The 19,301-nt window shown below is 41.1% G+C and overlaps 1 protein-coding gene across 1 annotated transcript in view; it reads right to left on the bottom strand.

Annotated features, from left to right (window-relative positions):
- Positions 1–19,301, bottom strand: part of csmd2 (CUB and Sushi multiple domains 2) — a 275,217-nt gene that overhangs the window by 90,028 nt on the left and 165,888 nt on the right. The window contains exons 20-28 of the mRNA XM_082521466.1: positions 18,658–18,774; positions 18,008–18,223; positions 16,885–17,073; positions 15,297–15,466; positions 15,011–15,167; positions 14,627–14,818; positions 9,046–9,172; positions 869–1,071; positions 484–675 (exon numbers count right to left, since the gene is read on the bottom strand). Of these exons, the coding sequence (XP_082377592.1) occupies positions 484–675; positions 869–1,071; positions 9,046–9,172; positions 14,627–14,818; positions 15,011–15,167; positions 15,297–15,466; positions 16,885–17,073; positions 18,008–18,223; positions 18,658–18,774 (1,563 nt within the window). The remainder of the gene's footprint in view (positions 1–483; positions 676–868; positions 1,072–9,045; positions 9,173–14,626; positions 14,819–15,010; positions 15,168–15,296; positions 15,467–16,884; positions 17,074–18,007; positions 18,224–18,657; positions 18,775–19,301) is intronic.

The following is a 19,301-nucleotide window of genomic DNA, read 5'->3' as shown; positions in this document are numbered from 1 at the left end:
AGCTAAGTGCTAATTAAATAAGGCAGCTAATCACAAGCTCTTAATTGCTATTGTTAATGACTTCACACTGTTTAGCAGAGAACCACGTGTGATAATATATTAACACAAAGACTGTACAAAGAGTGTAGGTCTGACTGAGAGGTCTGTGTTGTTATTGAGGAACAGGATAATCAGATCTCTCTGTCTGCCGCAGTGACTTCAGTAAATGTCGAGGGAACATGGCAATCAGGTTTGCCACTTAAGATTCACTTAAGGAGTCTGTTAAGTAATCGAGTTAGGAATCTGTATTCTCTACCTGTTCTACAAAAGTCAGGCCAGTAAGAGGAGATATACAGTAGACTGTATTAGGCAGGCGGCAGGAAATAATACGACTATAATAAAATACGAGGAGCCTCAGTCTTAGCACTTGCACAGCAGTAGTAAAGCTGTGATCCTCATCCATACAGGCTTTCGTAATACGGATGGGGTTATGTTGTAGAGTACCTGTGCATGTAGGAGGGTCTGGCTGCCAGAAGAAGCGACCATTGATTTCAGTGCAGGTGATCCTGTTGGCCCCCTGCAGGATGTAACCCGGATCACACTGGAACACCACATGGTCTCCGGGTTCCCTGCTGTCGCCACCGCGGGTCCCATTAGTAGGCATGCCTGGGTCATTGCAGGAGGTTGCAGTAGACACTGAAGGATCAAAGAAAGGCTCAGTGAGTGAAAGAGTATTTAATGGCGCACGATTAGAAGATGAAAAGAGGGTATTATTGTCATCTCCTGCAGTGAAATGTGTGAGAGCTGAAACTGGTCCCACCCAGTCATGTTCATTTAACTTTCCCATCACTTCCTATCATCCTTCCCCCCCCCCCTCTCTCTCTCTCACCAGAAAACTGAAGAGCGAAGCCTTGTTTGCTGGTGAAGAAGTCTGTGGTGAACTGCAGGTTGATAGTGTTAAAGGTGCTGTGGACGTCTTGGGGCAGCACTGAGCCACTTAGCTCCCTCAGCAGGACACCTCCATCCTGGGGCCCATCCCAGATCCGAAGCACATCATGGACCTCTTCCGTGTGGAAAACCAGGAAATGAAGACTGAAAAACAAAAACCCAAAAAAACAAACAAACAAAAAAAAACAGACTTCAGAGGCACTGACAGTTGATGGATGAGTCTTTGTGATGAAATTAATGGAAAGCAACCTCAGACAAAAAAAATACACAAAACACCTCTGAAAAAAAGAAGAAGAAAACCCTTATATGTTACAACCCACATGTCCTTCTGATGGAGGGAAGACAAGAAAGGACTGCAATTGTTTTTCAATACATATTAAGAAAAAATTACCCCTATGATAAAGCAACAGGTATAACGTCCGCATTTTCTAAAATGCAATGATGCGTCTGAAGACGACCAGGAGAAATAAACGGATTACCTCAAACCGTATATGTTAAAGAATCAAATTACAACAGCTAATGTGATTAAAGGAGGCAATGACAATAGAGGAAAGACAAAAACACAGTTAAGGTCAAGTGTAAACGAGGGAAACAAATAACTTTTTAAAATGAATCACTGACGCCGGATCCAGAGCATTCAAGGGATGTTCCACAATGTCAGTCAAACAGATACATCTGCCACAGCATTTAATAGTTTCAGTCTAGACATCAGAAAGATGATGCTGTCAAAATATCTACCCTTCACTTTGGCTTAGACAGCTGTCAGCCAGCTGGTGGTCCGATGGATGTGAAAAGCACTATAGCGTGCGGTACGTTTGTGCCTGTTTGTAAGTGCGGTAGCCTCGACTGTGCCGTGATTCATAATGACGCATAGTTTGCAGTGACTGCGTGTACGTTAGATTTTGGACAATCTGTGGAGGAGTAAAAGGGCACAAAGTAGTGCAAGCTAGATCAGATGGCATTTGTTGACTTTGCAGCTTTACCCTGCAAGAGAGACTCAAACGTGTATTTATGATCATTTAAATTGTTGCTTTGATTTTTTCTTCTCTCGCTCTGAAACACACTGCTGTCTGGCAAGCCTTCAAAATAGGTGACTATAAAGTAATGAGGATGTGCTAAACTGTTGTGCTGACACAGAATAAAAGCATTTATCGCACAGTTTATTTGTCTTCTAATGCGCTGCAGCAATAGAAACACAGTCTCTAATGTTGCTTCAAGCGCACTACTTATACAAATTCACCGATACACCTTCAATAAGAGCTCGGATGTGCACAGGCCAGAGGCTACCCGCACATGTGCCGTTTGTGTTTGTTTGTGTGTGGATATAAGTTATGGTGCAAAAATGTCAGAAAATACTAAATGGTGGTGCAAAACTTTAGCGGGAAATTAACTTGAAAATCCACCAGAAAAAACAACTTTATGCTAATTCTCTAACAAACATTTTGGACCGAGGCAAATTCCTGACACTTTCCCCCATGTTTCAATAATTATAGCATTAATGCAAAGCAAACAGCTGCATTCTGAAGTTAAAGTTATTGGAATATAATGCTTATGCTGCACTTAAGTTCATTTGTTTTAAAGAAAACAATTTGTAGAGGTGTGTATATTTCTGTTTTGTGAAGAATCTTACGCGAGCTTTAAATTTCTATAAATTTTACCAGTGCTCACTTTTTAAAGAAAAAAAAAATCTGTGACTTGAATGGTAATCTGTTTCCCAGTATCCTGTGAATGCTGGGGATCATGGTACTTCATGTGCTTTTACTATTCTCATGGCTTTACACACAGACCCACACAGAGCCTTGAGGTATAGATGATGCAGAGGAGAAACAGCAACCCACTGATATGTCGGGTTTAGCAACAAGTTCCCACCGTTTCTGCATAATTGGTGTCAGACTCCGATTCCCATACTGTCTGATGTGTGAGCAGCAGCCAGAGGCTACCCGCACAATGTGCCGTGTGTGTCTGTGTGTGTGTGTGTGGATACTGTACGTAACCTACTTGACAAGTGCTGTCGCAATGCTTGTGAAAGAAGTGCACATAAAACAAACATGTGCAGACAGGTGGACCAGTAAATACTCACATAAATGAACACCGATAGCTATTTTAAAGGACACGCAGCATTACATAGTCTTACATAAGCTTTGATGCTTTTTACACAGATACGAACACACGGACGTAAACCTGCTACATTTATCAGGCGCACTGGAGCCTTTGTGAGTAATGTGATATAATACTCTCGGATTAAAATGCTATAAATCCTGATGCACATGTCACTTATTTTTACACCACTGTCTGCTAATGGTAAAAACACTTATTGTTGGCATGGCTCTTAGAAAATTGTGAGTTTCTTCTCCTAAATGTACCACTCTAATCTATCACTAAAGTTATAAACTTTAGCGATAGAATTTCTGAGATTTTTCTCAGAATCTGCTAAAGGATCATAATATGCCTCAATGCTGAATAGTGAAAAGTAAAGTTGCACAAGGATTTTTCACTGGCAAATCCTAGTTATGAGCTTCTTTTTGTTTGTGACCTTCATCAGAACTTTTGGGCTTAGCACCACACATGAATAAATATTGGTATGGCATCACATTCACAACACAACCTTTCCTATGATAAGAAACTGGAATAAATATCATTCCTTCTCATGGTATTCATTTCCCTGCTAATCTTTCTGTTTCTGTTAGAGTCAAACCTTTACATTTTTATTAACGCTAAACAAAAAAAGAAAGAAGAAAAAAAAGACCTCTTTAGGCTGCTGCCACTGCAAACAAAAGTCTGACGAAACAGATCTCAAACTTTCAGTGGTTTGAATCAAAACGTGGGTGTAAGTGTGACCTTTTTTTTTTAAATCAACTCCTGCTGAAGAGCACTTGAGCAGGACAATTGACTCTGAAGTGCAGCAGCACAAGAAAGCGACTCTCCTTGACAGCTCACAGGTGTAAGTAAGCAAACCTTTTGCACATGCCACAATTGCGATGATCTACTGAAGCATTTCTCACATGACCCTAAGCGTCATTATATTTGTAGTAGTTCGAGTGTTGCTCTGCTAATATTCCGCATGCTGACTATTCCCTTCACTTTAAGCAAACAAAGACTGTGTTCAAAGGTCTCCATCCTGGTCATGTACGTGCCTCTGGCAGTTAGATGCTTGTTATGCAAATGCTGTTATGAAACCCTCAGGTACTATGATCCACTTACGCTCCACCTCCCCATACTTTAGACAGGAGATGCTGAAATGTTTCACTGAATTTGCCAGATTGAATAAATGAATAAAACCAAAAAAATATTTTTTCTTCAAATATATCTATGGGCATCTGCCTTCTTGTTCTTGTGTGTGTGTACTGAGACAATATTGATTTTGTGCTTGAGCATAATGGTTTTTTTGGGAGTGGGGGATTTGCCTAATCCAGAATGTCAGAATCAAGCACAAGTCACGTGTTGGACCAACTCACGTGTAGAAGAATCTCATGCCTTAAGTCAACCAAGCTGTAGCATTGTTCTCGATTTCCAGATGTGTGTGTTAAATAAAAGAAGGAATGGTGTGTGGAAAGACAGAGGTGTAATGAAACAAGGAGCAAACACACGATCAATGTTAATCATTGCTGGGTTGCTGGAAGAAGAGAATACTAGCAGTAGAATAAGAAGTTGATGGCAAGCAAAGGAAGCTCTGGATGTAAGGATGAGCAGTTGAATTGATAGGATGGACGTTGGGGTGCATGTCGGGATAACTGGTTTCTTTTATAGAGCATCTGAATACCGCATCTTTTTTTCTGAGTCAGGAATGAACACTCACATGTGAGGGATGCGAAGAGAGTGACATCTAGAATACAGAAAGAGAGTAAGAGTCCTGCAGGACGATTGTAAGAACACATGCTGACATTAGAGCTCTCAGAAGAACACGTGCAAGACCATTGAGAATGTACTCGTCTTTTAAAGAACCAATCCTCCTGGCAGGCATTTTTCTTTGACTATTCCCTGATTATTTTTTTTTTCAGAGGGACCAGGACCAGGAAGACAAATGTTACTTTCCAACTAGGAAGCAAGCCTCCCCACTTAACTCAAGTACTTTGCGGGGGTTGGGGCGGGAGTGAGGTACAAGAAAGATGAATGAAGCAACATATTGAGAAAAGTGGGTATTACAGTTTATCTCGCTAAGGAAAAGGAAATTTGGATCTCTGCGTGCAGTTAACGTTTTGTGGAATCACAGAGAACCATGTTTTGAAGTTTACAGTGAGGGGTCTCCTTTTACACTCAGTCCCCTCTTAGCAAGATAAAATGGTTCAATCAAGTGTCAGAGGAATCGCCGCGAGGAGACGAGATGGAGAAGAGAAGGATGGAAGAGATTTCTTAGGTCTCTTTTGATTCTTCCTTAACTATTTTGTATTCATATGATAGAAATAGAGAGTGTCGAGAATCTCTCATATGAATACAAAACAGTCTAGCTGCAATCAAAAGTCCTGTGGGGAGTCTTCAGAGTAGGTGCATGCGTGCATGAAGATGATAAATAAGTAAGTATGTGCGGATGTGTATGGATATGTGTGGTGTGAAGGGAATGACAAAGAAAAGAGATGTAGAGCAAACACACTCCTGCAACTCTTTTTTTAAAACTAATTGAGAGCGTGTGTATAAAGCAAATGTCACAGTGAAAGCTAACCTCATCAATAAGTGTAAATGTGGCCTCTGTGGGACTGTCCCTGTGGGATCATTCATCAGGATGGAGACGCATTTATACAGCAGGCTTTAAAAAAGACGGAACAAACGAGACAGTGCGGTCGGCATCTCTTCGCCGGCTGGACACCTGAAAAACTCTGCGGTCACGGCGATCTTTGTCCAGTTCATTTACTGTGAGGCACATGATGTAATAGCATGTAAGCAGTGTTATCATGCAGAAGAAAGTAAGGTTGCAATTATTCTTAGGCAGGAAAAGGTATGAAAGACATTGGAAAATGAATCAGTGAGATAAAAGCAGAGGCTGAAGACCCCCCCCCCCCCCCCCCCCCCCCCAAAAAAAAAAAAAAAAACCCACCTCATGGTACCCAGCCTGTTATCATTCCCATTTCGTCATCATTCTGGCATCTTATAGACAAGCGCAAAGTGTCCTTTGGTATTGATGCCTTGATGTGGTGAGTTTATGGTAATGGTGAGGTGACAGGTTTGTCACTCTAAACTCACATATGGATGCTTGTAAAGTGGGTAAGTGTCATGGTTACACCGTGAAAGAGCATTATTGACTAAGAAGACTTATCTTTTTGTCTCCAGCAGTGCAGAGGTTGGTGCACCAACACCAAATAATAGCTTGTGTTATCACTGACGCCAAATCCTTCTGCTCACATACATGTTGTGAAATCAGTACCATGTCACCCCAACAGAGCACTTTGCTCTCAGACTGCAGGCTTGCTTGTGGTTCCTCGGGTATTTAAAAGTAGGAGACAGACCTTTCAGACCCTCTTCTGTGTAAAGGTTAGGACACCCCTACTTTTAAGATTAGGCTTCAAACGTTCCTTTTTGATAAAGCTTATAGTTAGGGCTGGATCAGGTGAGACTGAACCTTCCCTTAGTTATGTTGCAATAGGCATCGACTGCTGGGGGTTTGCCATGATTTACTGTTTCTTCTTTTTTCACCACTTTTCACTCTTTGTGTGTATACACCACTCTGCATTTAATCATGAGTTATTACTAATCTCCACAACATATCTTTTGTCCTGTCTTCCTCCCATCAACCCCAACTGGAATCGACAGATGGCTGCCCTTCTCCGAGTCTGAGTATGTCGGAAGATTCTCCCCGTTAAAAGGGAGTTTTTCCTCCCCACTGTCACCAAATGCTTGCTCATAGCAGCTTGCCTGATTGTTTTTTTTTTCTGTATTATTGTAGGGTCTTTACCTTATAATACAAAGTGCCTAGAGGTGACCGTTGTTGTGATGTGATGCTGTAAATAAGACTGAATTCAACTGAATTGAATTGAATTGACAGAACTGCAATATTTGATGCAGGGGGATGAGGCTGACCACATTTATTTTCTTCTCAGATTTATCCTTTATTCCAATTATAGCACTGATGCCTTGCGAACAGTTAAAACCAAGTTCAATATCATAAATACAAATTAGAGTATATGTTTTCTTACTGAACACTGTGTTTAAGATGAACATTTACAGCTTCGTTGTTAAGTTTACTATGTGGTCTGCAGCAGTAACCACTGAATGTTACCTCAGTAAAATGGCTCATTGCCTCCCTTATCATCGCAGTTCATTTGATCTTGTTATTATCTCTTCATGCCTATAATCCACTCTTTGCTTCCTACCTATATTTTAATTCCATCAATGTCCCCAGGTAACCTTGTCTCTAGGCTGTATATATGTAAGCGATCACTCAGCACAACTTCTGGTCTCTCACACATACTCAGTACAGTTTGATTAGTGTGCTACCTTCAGCTACACCACATGATACACAAGGAATCCCTGGGCTAATGCATTGCAAATTCCTCTCAATAATGAATTTCATGCGTAGGATCAAAGACATGAGCCAGAGCATACCTTCTAGAGGAATGCCAGGGAGCCAGAGGAAGGGACGACACTAATGAACCTAAACTAGCAATCATGAGGGACCTGGGAATGTCAGATGTTCAAGATATGCAGCGGCATTCACGCATACACAAATCTACGATGACGACATGCCGAACATGTCTTTTTAAAGACATGTTTGCATTGTTTGGGATGGAAAATAGATATGAATCAGACACTAACCAAACAAAAACACAGAAGTCCTGAAACAAGGAAGAGTGGCACGATTAAAAGTGACGCATTAAAAGGATTAACACTACGGCAAAACCTCTGCTGTTGTGTTTGGGTGAGTGTTGTTGTCTATATTTGTGACTAGATATTACTCCTCATCAGTTATGATTTATGTCAGTTCAAGTATACTGGAATACAGAGGCACACATCAAATAACAGTGTAGTGCATATATAAAGATGCATTAGGCATGATATACATTATTAGGATTAGTATGAGATCTTGTAGTGGAAGTTTATCCAATTAGTGATAAGAGATCATAGATCTCCCACTTGAACCTTTTTATTGTGTACCTATGGATTTAGGGGATTCTCCCAGAGGCTGAAGTACACTGTGCCATGAGGCTTACACGATTATTTTATCAGATTTAATTGATGCTCCATCACAGCACACTGATCCAGTTATCCAGTGCTATTCTGAATAAATGATAAATTTCTATACCATTCAATATATCTATACCATTGTATGTATGTATATAATACACACACACACACACACACACACACACACACACACACACACACACACACACACAAACACATATGTGTGTATATACAATTTTAAGACTTGGCAAGGACCAGATTATTTTTTTACCCTGAGATATAAAACCTTAGAATTTATAGAAAATGCACTTTCTTTTTACCATGACCATGGCTTTAACATCCTAATGACCTCATCATGTGTAAAATGTTTTGTTGTGACACTGCAGGCTCAAAAGAACTCAGTAAACTCTTGCGCAATCTTACATTTATAAGAACACAAATTGAGTGATTAAACAAACACACAGAAGCCTGAAGGTGTTTTTCCTTCCTCCAAGGGCAAGAGTAATGGCTACGTATTGAATTAAGGAGGTAAGACGAGGTGAGGCGAGGTAAAGAAGAGCAAATAGTTTCATTAACATACTGACAACACCAGGGGGTGAAACGATGAAAATACTGAATATAAACTTAAGTTTCTATTGATCAAAAGTGCAAAAGTATCAAACAAGGAATGTATCAAAACCAATACAACCTGCAAGATCTCTCAAAAACTCAGAGCGCTTGACTTGCTTTTTTTTTGTAGTCTGACATCTTTAGACTCAGAGGACGCATTTCCTTTCAACCAGTTGTAACTCAGCTGTTGGCCAACAGTAGCTCACTGAAGATTGATTACACAGCAGCCTGTGAAAGTGATGAATACCACTGCAAAAGGGGGCTGGGCTAAATTGGAAGTATATTGAAAGGTGGTAGATTGAACGAAAGCCTGTAAAAAACAATGTAATCAGAAAACTAGACTGAGAGCAAAAATAAAAATAAAAAAAAAAAGAAACCAAGGACTGTTGTTCAGACCTTATAGTGCTTCCTGGGGCCGCCTCGATGGTCCACATGCAGTGCAGGTTGTGCTCGTATGGTGCCGGGTAGCCCGGAGAGAGGATACGACCGGAAGGCTCGTCTTTGATGGTCCCCCCACACTCGGCTGAAAAGTAGAGTGAAAGCAGCGAGGGGGAATAAAAGAAGTTAATAATGATTGCTACAACAAAGGTTAGCATACTTAACAGACCAAAAGTTGCATTACTGCACTTCCAGTAAAGTACAGCTCATCGCTTCCCTCTCATCATTATTAATTATTGACATAGCAGTCAAATCCTCCAATGTGACAGACTCCATCATGTAGTTAGAAATTTGAATGATAGGAGGGAGAGCGGCCAACTCAATACACTCTGTGTCTCTTTGGCTCAGCAAAGGCAATTCACCATCTTAACCGTGATCTCATCTTTGAAAGCTGATGGAATTATTGACTGAACAACACAATATTCAATTCATCATACTCCAGTTCACTGCCACTTTTAAGGAAGTGTGAAGAGTGTCAAACAAAAGTATAGGTGCGCAACACGATAGGCTGTGAATGACTTGCTCATCAGATGAGTGCCATTGTTATGAGTGTGTGTTTAGTACTAGTGGCTGCAGTCAGTAGGATCTCTCTAGTATCATATCACAGTTCACAAAACATAACCAACATAAACTCAGTCTCTAGAAATTTGTCAACACAAAAACACATTCTGGGAAACAGCAAAGCAAAAATCGGAGCGCCAAAACAATCTGTCAAGAAAAAGGGGAACAAAATCGGGTTCTTTTCCAGTAACTTAAGTAATAAAGTGCTTTCAGAAATACTATGACTGAAAAGCAATTTTCAGCCCTTCCTTCAATTACCACAAATTACTCTGAATGAAAAAAAAGAAGAGAAAAAATGTTTAACATCAGATTTTAAGTGGTTTTTTTGTTCCCGTTTTGTGAGGCCACTGTAACTGACAAGAAGATGTTAAAAGTGGCTCGTGTTTCTTTTCCTTCCCCTGAGAGAAAAATGGATCCTTCAAACAGAAGGAAAATTGAGGTCTGGAAATCATACTGATGATGATGGTGATGATGGTCTGTGAAATCCATCAGTGACAAGTAAGCCTTGTACTTCAATACAGCAACTAAACACAGACACGCAGGGAGAAAAACAGAGAATAGGAAGGGGGGGGGAAAGGGGGACTGACTGCAGGAGCACTTAAATTAACATAAGATTGTAGTACTTTACAAACTGACCATCAGAGAGGGAGAAGCTGCGATTTCTCCACAAACAGACAAAAATACTTTGTTACCTTTTATGCTGCAAATATGTCATTTCTTCTAAATGCAAACAAATATATTTCTGTCTTTCAAACCTCCTTATACAGTACATTATACACCAAACAGGCATAACATAATGGCCCACGTCCTCACTTTAGCTTTGACAGCATTTTAGTAGATAAAGGTGAAGTGAGCCGAGCCTGGCAGATCCCCATGTACTAAATAGAAGTGAAAGAATTGAAAACGGGAGAGAGAGTGGGGTAAAACTGGGGGATCATACATAGATAAGAACCGGAGAGAGTGTGCTTGGAGGTGTGGTCCTGCTGCTGAAATTCAGATACTTTATCTCCAAATATCCCATTTATCATGGAATATATCAGGGAGCAAATGAAAAGTTTTTCCAGAAAGTTGATGTATTAGAAACGAGGAAAATGGGCAGGCACAACAATTTGAGCGAGTTTGACCAAATTGTGATAGCCGGATGACTGGGTCAGAGCATCTCCAACACTGCAGCTGTTCTGAGGTGTTTCTGGTTTGCGGTGCAGTATCTATCAAAAGTAACAGTGGTAAACTAATGCTGAGTGATGGCCTGCGTGGTCCGATTCAACGAATGAGCTACTGTAGCTCGAACTACTGAAAAAGTTCATGCTGGTTCTGATAGAAAGGTGCCAAAATAGACACAGAGCATCGCAGTTTGTTTGGGGCTGCATAGCTGCAGACCAATCTGGGTGCTCATGCTGACCTCTGTGCACTGAAAAAGCCCCAACAATGAGTATGTGAGCATCAGAATTGGACCACGGAGTAATAGAAAAACTTGGCCTAGTCTGATAAATTCTGTTTTCTTTTGCATCATGTGGCTAACTGGGTGCATGTGCGTCGTTTACCTGGAAAACACCAGGGTGTACTAGCTGGCGGAGGCAGTGTGATGCTTTGGGCAATGTTCTGCTGGGAAACCTTGGGTCGAGCCATCAATGTGGATGTTTCTTTGACAAACATCCATGGAGGCAACATCTCACAACTTACAGGACTTAAAGGTTCTGTCAATACCATCTAGGTGCCAGATACCACAGCACACCTTCACGGGTCTAGTGGAGTCCATGTCTCAACATGTGATGGCTGTTATAGCAGCAAAACCGGGACCAACATAATATTAGGCAGGTGGTCATAATGTTATCCCTGACTGGTGTACATTTAAGTAACAACGATCACCATAGTTAAACGTTTCTTAAAAACATTAAGATGTGGTGCAATTGTGGCTCAAGAGTTGGCAGTTCGTCTTGTAATCGGAAGGTTGCCGGTTGGAGCCCCGGCTCCGACAGTCTCGGTCGTTGGGTCCTTGGGCAAGACACTTCACCCATTGCCTACTGGTGGTAGTCAGATGGCCTGGTGGTGCCAGTGTCCGGCAGCCTCGCCTCTGTCAGTGTGCCCCAAGGCAGCTGTGGCTACAATGTAGCTTGCCATCACCAGTGTGTGAATGTGTGTGTGACTGAATGTAGTGTAAAGCGCTTTGGGGTCCATAGGGACTAAGTAAAGCGCTATACAAATACAGGCCATTTACCCAAAAAATAAAAATATGAACATATCATTCTTCACGCTCCTGCTGAGGCTTTCAGTCTATTTTCAAGCTTTTCCTACCCCTTATCCTTTTTTTGTGCTGAAGAAAACTTGCTGTTTCGTGGATTGAAAAGGCAGTGATCTATCACAGTAAGACAAAGCCATCGCTTTCTTCTTGCCTTATGACCTAAGAAACTACCGCTCAATGCTGCCATAGCAGTATAACTCCCCGAACCACTCTACCCCTTCAATCTGCCCCCACATTCATCAAAGTTCAGCTCAGCGTCTCTTCCCTTTGTCTCAGTCTCAGTCTTAGTGGTTTTATTTTTTTCATTTTTTTCCCAGAATGCTTTTTCAGTATGATCACAAATGAAACCCATGAAGTCATGTTGCTGCTTTGCAAATATGGAATTTCTCTCTCTCTCTCGTTTTCTGTGTAGTGGGCTATCATTTTTGAATGACATTAGATGTGCACACATACCCAAACATAACAATAATAACATCCTGGTGTCCACATCGGAGCTTCTGTGTGAGATTCAACCTTGCAAATTTCTTCTTCTGTGACTTTCAGTATACACCAGACTCCCCCCCCCCCCTTTTTTTTAAACTCCATTCTCCTTCCTGGCCCTTCCCGCTATACCCTCCCCATCTGTGCTCAGTGTGTCCTCACTGCGAGAAAATAATCCCGCCATTACAAGCAGAAACAGTCCCACATCTGCTCCTAAATTCACTCCGGATGTTAAGCTATCATCTGCAGTGAAAGGAGCATCGGGAGGACAAACGTGTTCGGGGAAATACAGTTTGGCGAATGTTGTTTATATCCAGACATGAAATTACCTGTCAGTTTGGTTCGGAAAGGGAGCAGAGCAACACTATTCTAATCACCTTGGCTGATGTCAAAGAACGCCTGTCTCCCTGGTTTTCTTCCTGACAATGTCCAAAAAATGGCTCTGGGTGGGTTAGCATGATACTATATATATATCTATATGTCTGTGTGCCAGAATATATGCATACAGTGTCTGCGGTGGCTGGCAATAAGTGACAGGTGACTTGTAGATGAACTCTGAAAATAAAATAGAGGGATCTTCCGCTAAACTTTCATGAAATTATCTCCATCAAACACATTTTTGAAAGTCTTCAGAGTACAGACAGGGGGGTTAAAACCTTGCTTCCTGGGCTCAGGGTTGCTGCTGATATAGTGTCTTTTTTTAGAAAAAAAAAAAAAACAGAGTGAAAGGGGGAATTTGCAATCATGATGCAATAGGAATATAAAAAGAAAAAATAGAGCACAGTCATTTTGGATGAGATAATGCACTGAATTGCTGGGAAAGCAACCAAATGGATGCCCCAGAATAGCAGCGCTAAAACAAACCACAGAGCTTTTTTTCCAAACTGGTATATTCACATTGTTATTAGGAAGAGGAACTAGGTCATACATCAGCTAAAAAAACTGAAGCCGGCTTGGATTAGCCGTGCAAACTATAAAGAAAACACAGATAAATGCTGTAATATATGAGGATGCAACACATAATGCTACTTTAACTGGAAATCTTTGCCTGATTTTAATACAATATATTGTAACAAATAGCAATGGAAGAAAAGGGAATTACACAAAGACATGATACCATAGACTGATGCAAAAGTATGTGATACTACACAACATGTCATGCTCTTACACACTGCACTTGAATATGGAAACATATCTATTTATATTATATTTTATAGGTCCACTTCACCACATTTCTGAGACAGTTTTAGTTTTTTCACTCCAGATCACTCAATCATGTCTATCATTGTTTAAATAGCTTTTTCTTTTTTCTTTTTACTCCTTATTGCTCAAATAACTTTTTTATGTCCCTGAAATTCCCCCAAATTCTCACAGACCACTGATGCTGAGATACAGCTATGATGGCCCCTAACAACATTAGGACTGAGTTGGAAGTATTTTAATAGAAATCACAATATTTTCCTAAAGTTTACCAAGTAATCTTGGTTGCTAAACTAACGTAGCTTCAGGGGTGGCTTTGGCTCACGAGGTACAGTAGGTCACCCGCTGATCGAAAGGTTGTTGATTTGACCCCCGGTTGCTCCAGTCTGCATGTCAAAGTATCCTTTTCCAAAATATTAAACTTGAAGTCACTTTTACTGTGTTGATTGGAGTGTATATGCTAGATAGAAAGAACTCAGAGGTAGAAAAAATGTGCTTGTATGAATGCAAGTGTGAATGAGGCATGTTGTATAAAGCACTTTGAGTGCTCGAGTAAGAAAGTGCTATTTAAGAAACAGTCCATTTACCATTTAACCAGCAAGTGAAAGTGAAAATAAAAAGGACGGGCAAACCTCCCTACTCAAAATAACAACCCCCCCTCAAAAACTTTACCTACAAATGAAAGTCTTCCAGAGGGTAAACAAGTGACTGGTACCGCTTTAACTTATCTCTCTATGTCCATCATTGCTATGTCTGGTACATAATGGCACTGGCACCAAAGGACACCTTGTGTGCATCAACAGTGTCTGACAGAAAGCAGTTTTTTCAGCCTTAGTTATTTTATTTTTGCATTGAAGTACGTAATTATTCATGTATGCAACAGTTGAATTTAGCATGTTAAGATGTCAAAAACCTGGGTTAAATAAAACAAAACAAAACAAACTTATAAAAATGCAGTGCAAATCTAAACAGAGCACCCAGTTGGCTAAAGTCTTTGCTGTCTCAAAACTTCAAACTTCAAAAATCTCCAGCCAAATTCAAAACGATCATACTCACCAACACAGAGTGGAAGGGGGCTGTCCCAAGCCCTCCTTTCGCCCCTCAGGCAGGTGAGCACCTCGGGACCTTTCAGGGTGTAGCCCGGGTCACAGCTGTAAGACACGATGCTCCCTGCAAAATGACCCTTGTCCTCCCGCTTGTAGCCAAACTGGGGAACACCTGGATCCTCGCATTTCACGAGCTCGAAACCTTTAGCAGAGAGCGAGAGGTAAAAAAGAGGCAAATTCGGACGGAGAAGAAAGAAAGAATTGTTGTGCTTTTAATGCGCCAAAGGCAACAAAGAAAAAATTGGACAAAGCAAGCACAAACTACACTCAAAAGACTCTGAATTTTAAAAAAAAGTACATTGTATTTGTGTGCACAACAGAGTGAGTTACTTACTGGTGAAGTGTAGTTCAAAGCCTTTACTGGTGTTATCCGCATTGCTGATGAACTCGAGCCACATAGAGCTGGAGGTGGAGTTCAGGGTTGTGTCTAGCAGCTCGTTGCCTGTAAACACCCCCAGCAGGCGAGCCTTATTACTGCTTCCATCAAAGACCTGGACGGAAGAGAGAGAGAGAGAGTGGGAGGAAGTATTGGAATTAGGAGAAGCAGGTGCGCGCACGCAGATATGCTAACAAGGCGTCATACAGACACGGGGAGGATACAACTCCCACCACCCTCTCACTTTGAGTATGTCATCCTCCTCCAGTCTGAAATCCCGTGCCCGTAGCTGAATGCCTTTGCCAGGCTGCGTCTGAATGGAGTAGATGCACTCGTGGTTGTTGCCGTAGTAACCGGGGTAGTTGGGTGAGAGCAGCACCCCTTGCATACCAGTCACGGATGAACCACATTCAGCTAGAGAAAAAGTAAGAGAGCAGAGACAGACAGAGAGAGAGAGAAAGAGGTGGTGGTAGTGGTGGTGTTGGAGAGAGCAGAGGACATGTCAATCGCTATATGCTTGAAACTCCGAGTGTATTTATTCATGCTGTCATGCGCGGGGAGATGGGAGAGGTGATGGGGAGAGGAATATGGTCACTGACTAAACCTGAATGTTGAGTGGCACATCATCATAATCACACTGCAATCTGAATATGATTAACACTAATTTCAGCTCTATCTGAAAATTACTTTTTCTGAATCACATCAGGGGGGGAAACTTGGGGGAAGACAAAGTTTTCTCTTAAAAAAATGGCAGCCAGAATTTAAATGGCCACAAAGGCACCCTCCTTTTTTAACTTTGAGAATGCACCCAAGTAAGATGAGGTAAGGTGATGGGGCTGTCTTGGAGGCATGTGGAGAAGAATCAAGTTTCTAAAATGAGGTTGAGAGTGATAGCAGTATGAAAATATCAAAATGTGTCTCTGGTGCCATCCTTCAAAGACCTGAATTCATCTGGAGGGCAAACCGAAAACCAGCAGCCAAAGCTTCAGACAACTAAACAGAAAGCAGAGCGAGCAGGTTTTTGTCAGGAAATTGACTGACCTACTTTACACACGCCTAAACTCTGCGAGCAAACATTTAGAAACAAATCATGTATTAACCGAAATGCACTGTGACGTCACCATCACGCTATTCACTCGAGTCTAATTGCTCGTTTTCAGCAGCGTGTTAAATTATCTGCGGTTCCAATTACGTTCCGAGTTTAGACACAAAAAATAAATTGAATGTGCAAATAAAGTAATTCGTGCAGTTTCCAGTGTTTCCACATTAAGTTCCATTTTAATGGTGCTTTTAGTTTATTAAAAGCTGCCACGCTGAGGACAAACACAAGTAGGTCAACGATTGCCATGGTCACTGATGCACCTATCATTATCGTTACGAGCATTAAGATGAATTCATTTTCATATCAGAGCCTAAATGCCCATTAAGGTTTGCTGCATCACAGAATCAACACACTGACCTACATCTTCGCAGTCTGACCCAACATGTTTCACATGCATTAGCAACAAGCACGATCAATAATTAACATATTTAAGCTGTTTAATGCTGTCCTCATTAGAACGGTGGCACTATGTAATTTGGACAAAGTAAAAAAAAAAGCTCAGTTTCTGGGAAGCTATCCAACGAAGAGACAAAACTTGTGTGTATGGAGGGATGATAATGAGGAGATTTGAAAGGGGAATGCCTCGCTGTCTAATGTGACTGACACTTCTGTACATTTCTTAATTGTGGGGGTGTGTGGAAGGCTAATGTGCTGGCATGGCATTGGGAGATTAGAGAGGTGGGGAGGCGGGGAAGTGACAAAAGCCAAAATAAAGCATGTGACCACCTACCAACACACCTTGGCAGAGGGGAGCTCCACACCCGCCTCCTGCCCCCTAAGCAGACCACCCTCGCTGGACCCTCCAGTCGGTAACCTGGGAAACAAGAGAAGATGAGGGCATCGCCCACTCCGTACTGCAATCCCTTTCTGGTGCTGTAAGGTGGAATTCCAGGATCTTCGCACGGCTCCAAATCATAATCTGGAAAATAGAGAGAAAAAAGTATGAATCTTCAGCACTGGCAAGTAAAGAAAGTGTAATAACAGTTTTGTCTGTGTGGGGCTTTTTATCTGCGATGTGTAAATGTGTGAAACGGGCTAATTAAGACTTCTGTCATGCTAGGAAAGTTAAGAAAATATTTCAAAAAGTAAAAGAGGGCTAAACCTTCTGAAATATGACACTTTTCTTCTAAACCCAAGTTCACGTCTAAGGATCAGAAGCCCATATGTCATTTATTAAGATTATTCAAGCAGAGCCTTCAAAGGGACTTTGCAAGTAATGAAACCATTCCAAACATTAAATCTTTCGTCCATTCAGCCACTGATAAGAATTCACACTTGCTATTTTAAGCCATCAATAACATCTCATTAGATTTTATAAGAATCTCTTTCTTCGGCGTCCTAATGTTCAAATCTAGAAATGCTGTGAGAACAAAGGAGGTAAATTATGCTTTCAGTAGGTAAAGGGTCATTAGTACTCGTTTCTACTTTATTCATTTAAAATGAGTCCGTTTTCTTGGTGTTAACCTATTTTACTATTCATTCTTGAGTACATGTAATCACAGATTTCCAGAGGACTGTTTGTATCAATAACTTTTTCAGAAACCATAATTATTAAAAATACATGAAGAAATGCATGATTAATGTTCTAAAGCAGAGATTTTACGTTCTGGGGCACATGCAGCCCACTTTGATCTTAACAAGGCCGAACCAGACCAGTGAAAGTACACGATAAATGAGTAGGATTACAGAAAAAGTGATGATAATTCATAGCAGACTGTCCTATATTTATCTGATATGGCATATGTTTTCATTCATTTGCAGAAAATGTACTTTTTAAAATTGTGAAGTCAAACAAAAAAAGACAAAAAACAGTTCAGAAGGCTTTAAATCCGTAAAACTAAATTTATTCTCACCAGAGAAGGTGATGTTGAATCCCTCATACGAAACGGAAAAGTCAGACAGGAAGCGGATCTGTGCTGTGTAGTTTCCAAACAGCCCTGCGCTGAGAGGCGGAGGCAAGGTGGAGCCCGTCAGCCTCCAAAGTGGCTGAGAGAAGCTGCTGTTCTCTGTCACCAATAAATGATCGTGAGGGCTCTCAAGGTGGAAGGTGTGGAAGGTGAACTGGACACCTGAATACGAGGAGATGAAAGAGCCATTGTTGAAATGTTTGGGTTTTTTAAATCTTTACATAACTTATATATGCATAATAATAAACATCACATACATAATAATCATGAAGGTGGAAAAAAAACACATTGAAAACACAATATTTTCTATATCATAACACATTCAGTACAAATTTCCTATCCTTTTCCAAACACAGCTGCACCTGTGCAGATAAAGCATCTGCAAATAAGGCTCAGTCAGTTTGATATGAGTGCTCGACCAAAGGCTGGAGAATCATCCCATGGCGCCGTAGCCTTAGGCCAGCCTCTCAGCAGCCCGGCCTTACAAAGACAGCTTGTTCGGCAAAATAAAAAGGCCACTCAGTAGAGGGAAATGACATTGTAACAGAAATTGAATTTGACTGCCGCATGTGTCGACACAGAATTTCTCTGCTAACCTTTGCCGTGGGAGGTCTCGATCATCCACGTGCAGTTCAGGTTATGCGGGTAAAAGTCTGGGAAGCCGGGAGACAAGATGGTGCCGGCGTTGCCCTGGATGTAACCTCCACACAATGCTGGTGACGCGGGACGAATGGAAACAGTGGAAGATGGATGAAGGAGAGAGATGAGCGCAGAAGCAAAATCAGAGAGGACACGAAGACAGAAATAACGTTCCCCAAAAATAAATAAATAAATGCTAAAACCGTCTGTGCAATTCCAATGTGGATGAATGCATTTTCCAAGATGTGCCCTTCAAGATGGCACACAAAAAGACCGAGTGGATGTTAACAATATCATTACAGACAGGACGGGAGAATCAATACTGTCCTTAAATATAAAAGCATTTACAGACGAGGAAAAAGGGAAACATCAAAGGGTATGTTCACTGCCGCACATATAAAACATTTCTGATGAAATGAAGCAGAAACTTTTAAAGTCTAAAACAAGAGTCCTTGAAAGAAATGTTATCATCTCATATGGATTTTATAATAACTCAGGAATATATAGCTATTTAAATGTGATGCAATATGAAGCAAAGTGCTTAAAATGATTTCTCATGTTTCATCTCTAACAACACACAACAATGACTTTAGCTTTAATC

Source organism: Aulonocara stuartgranti, assembly GCF_965226115.1.
Source record: "Aulonocara stuartgranti genome assembly, chromosome: 22".
Classification (NCBI taxonomy): Eukaryota; Metazoa; Chordata; class Actinopteri; order Cichliformes; family Cichlidae; genus Aulonocara; species Aulonocara stuartgranti.
The sequence above is the reverse complement of the archived record's forward strand: the minus strand, read 5'-3'. Positions and strand labels throughout refer to the sequence as shown.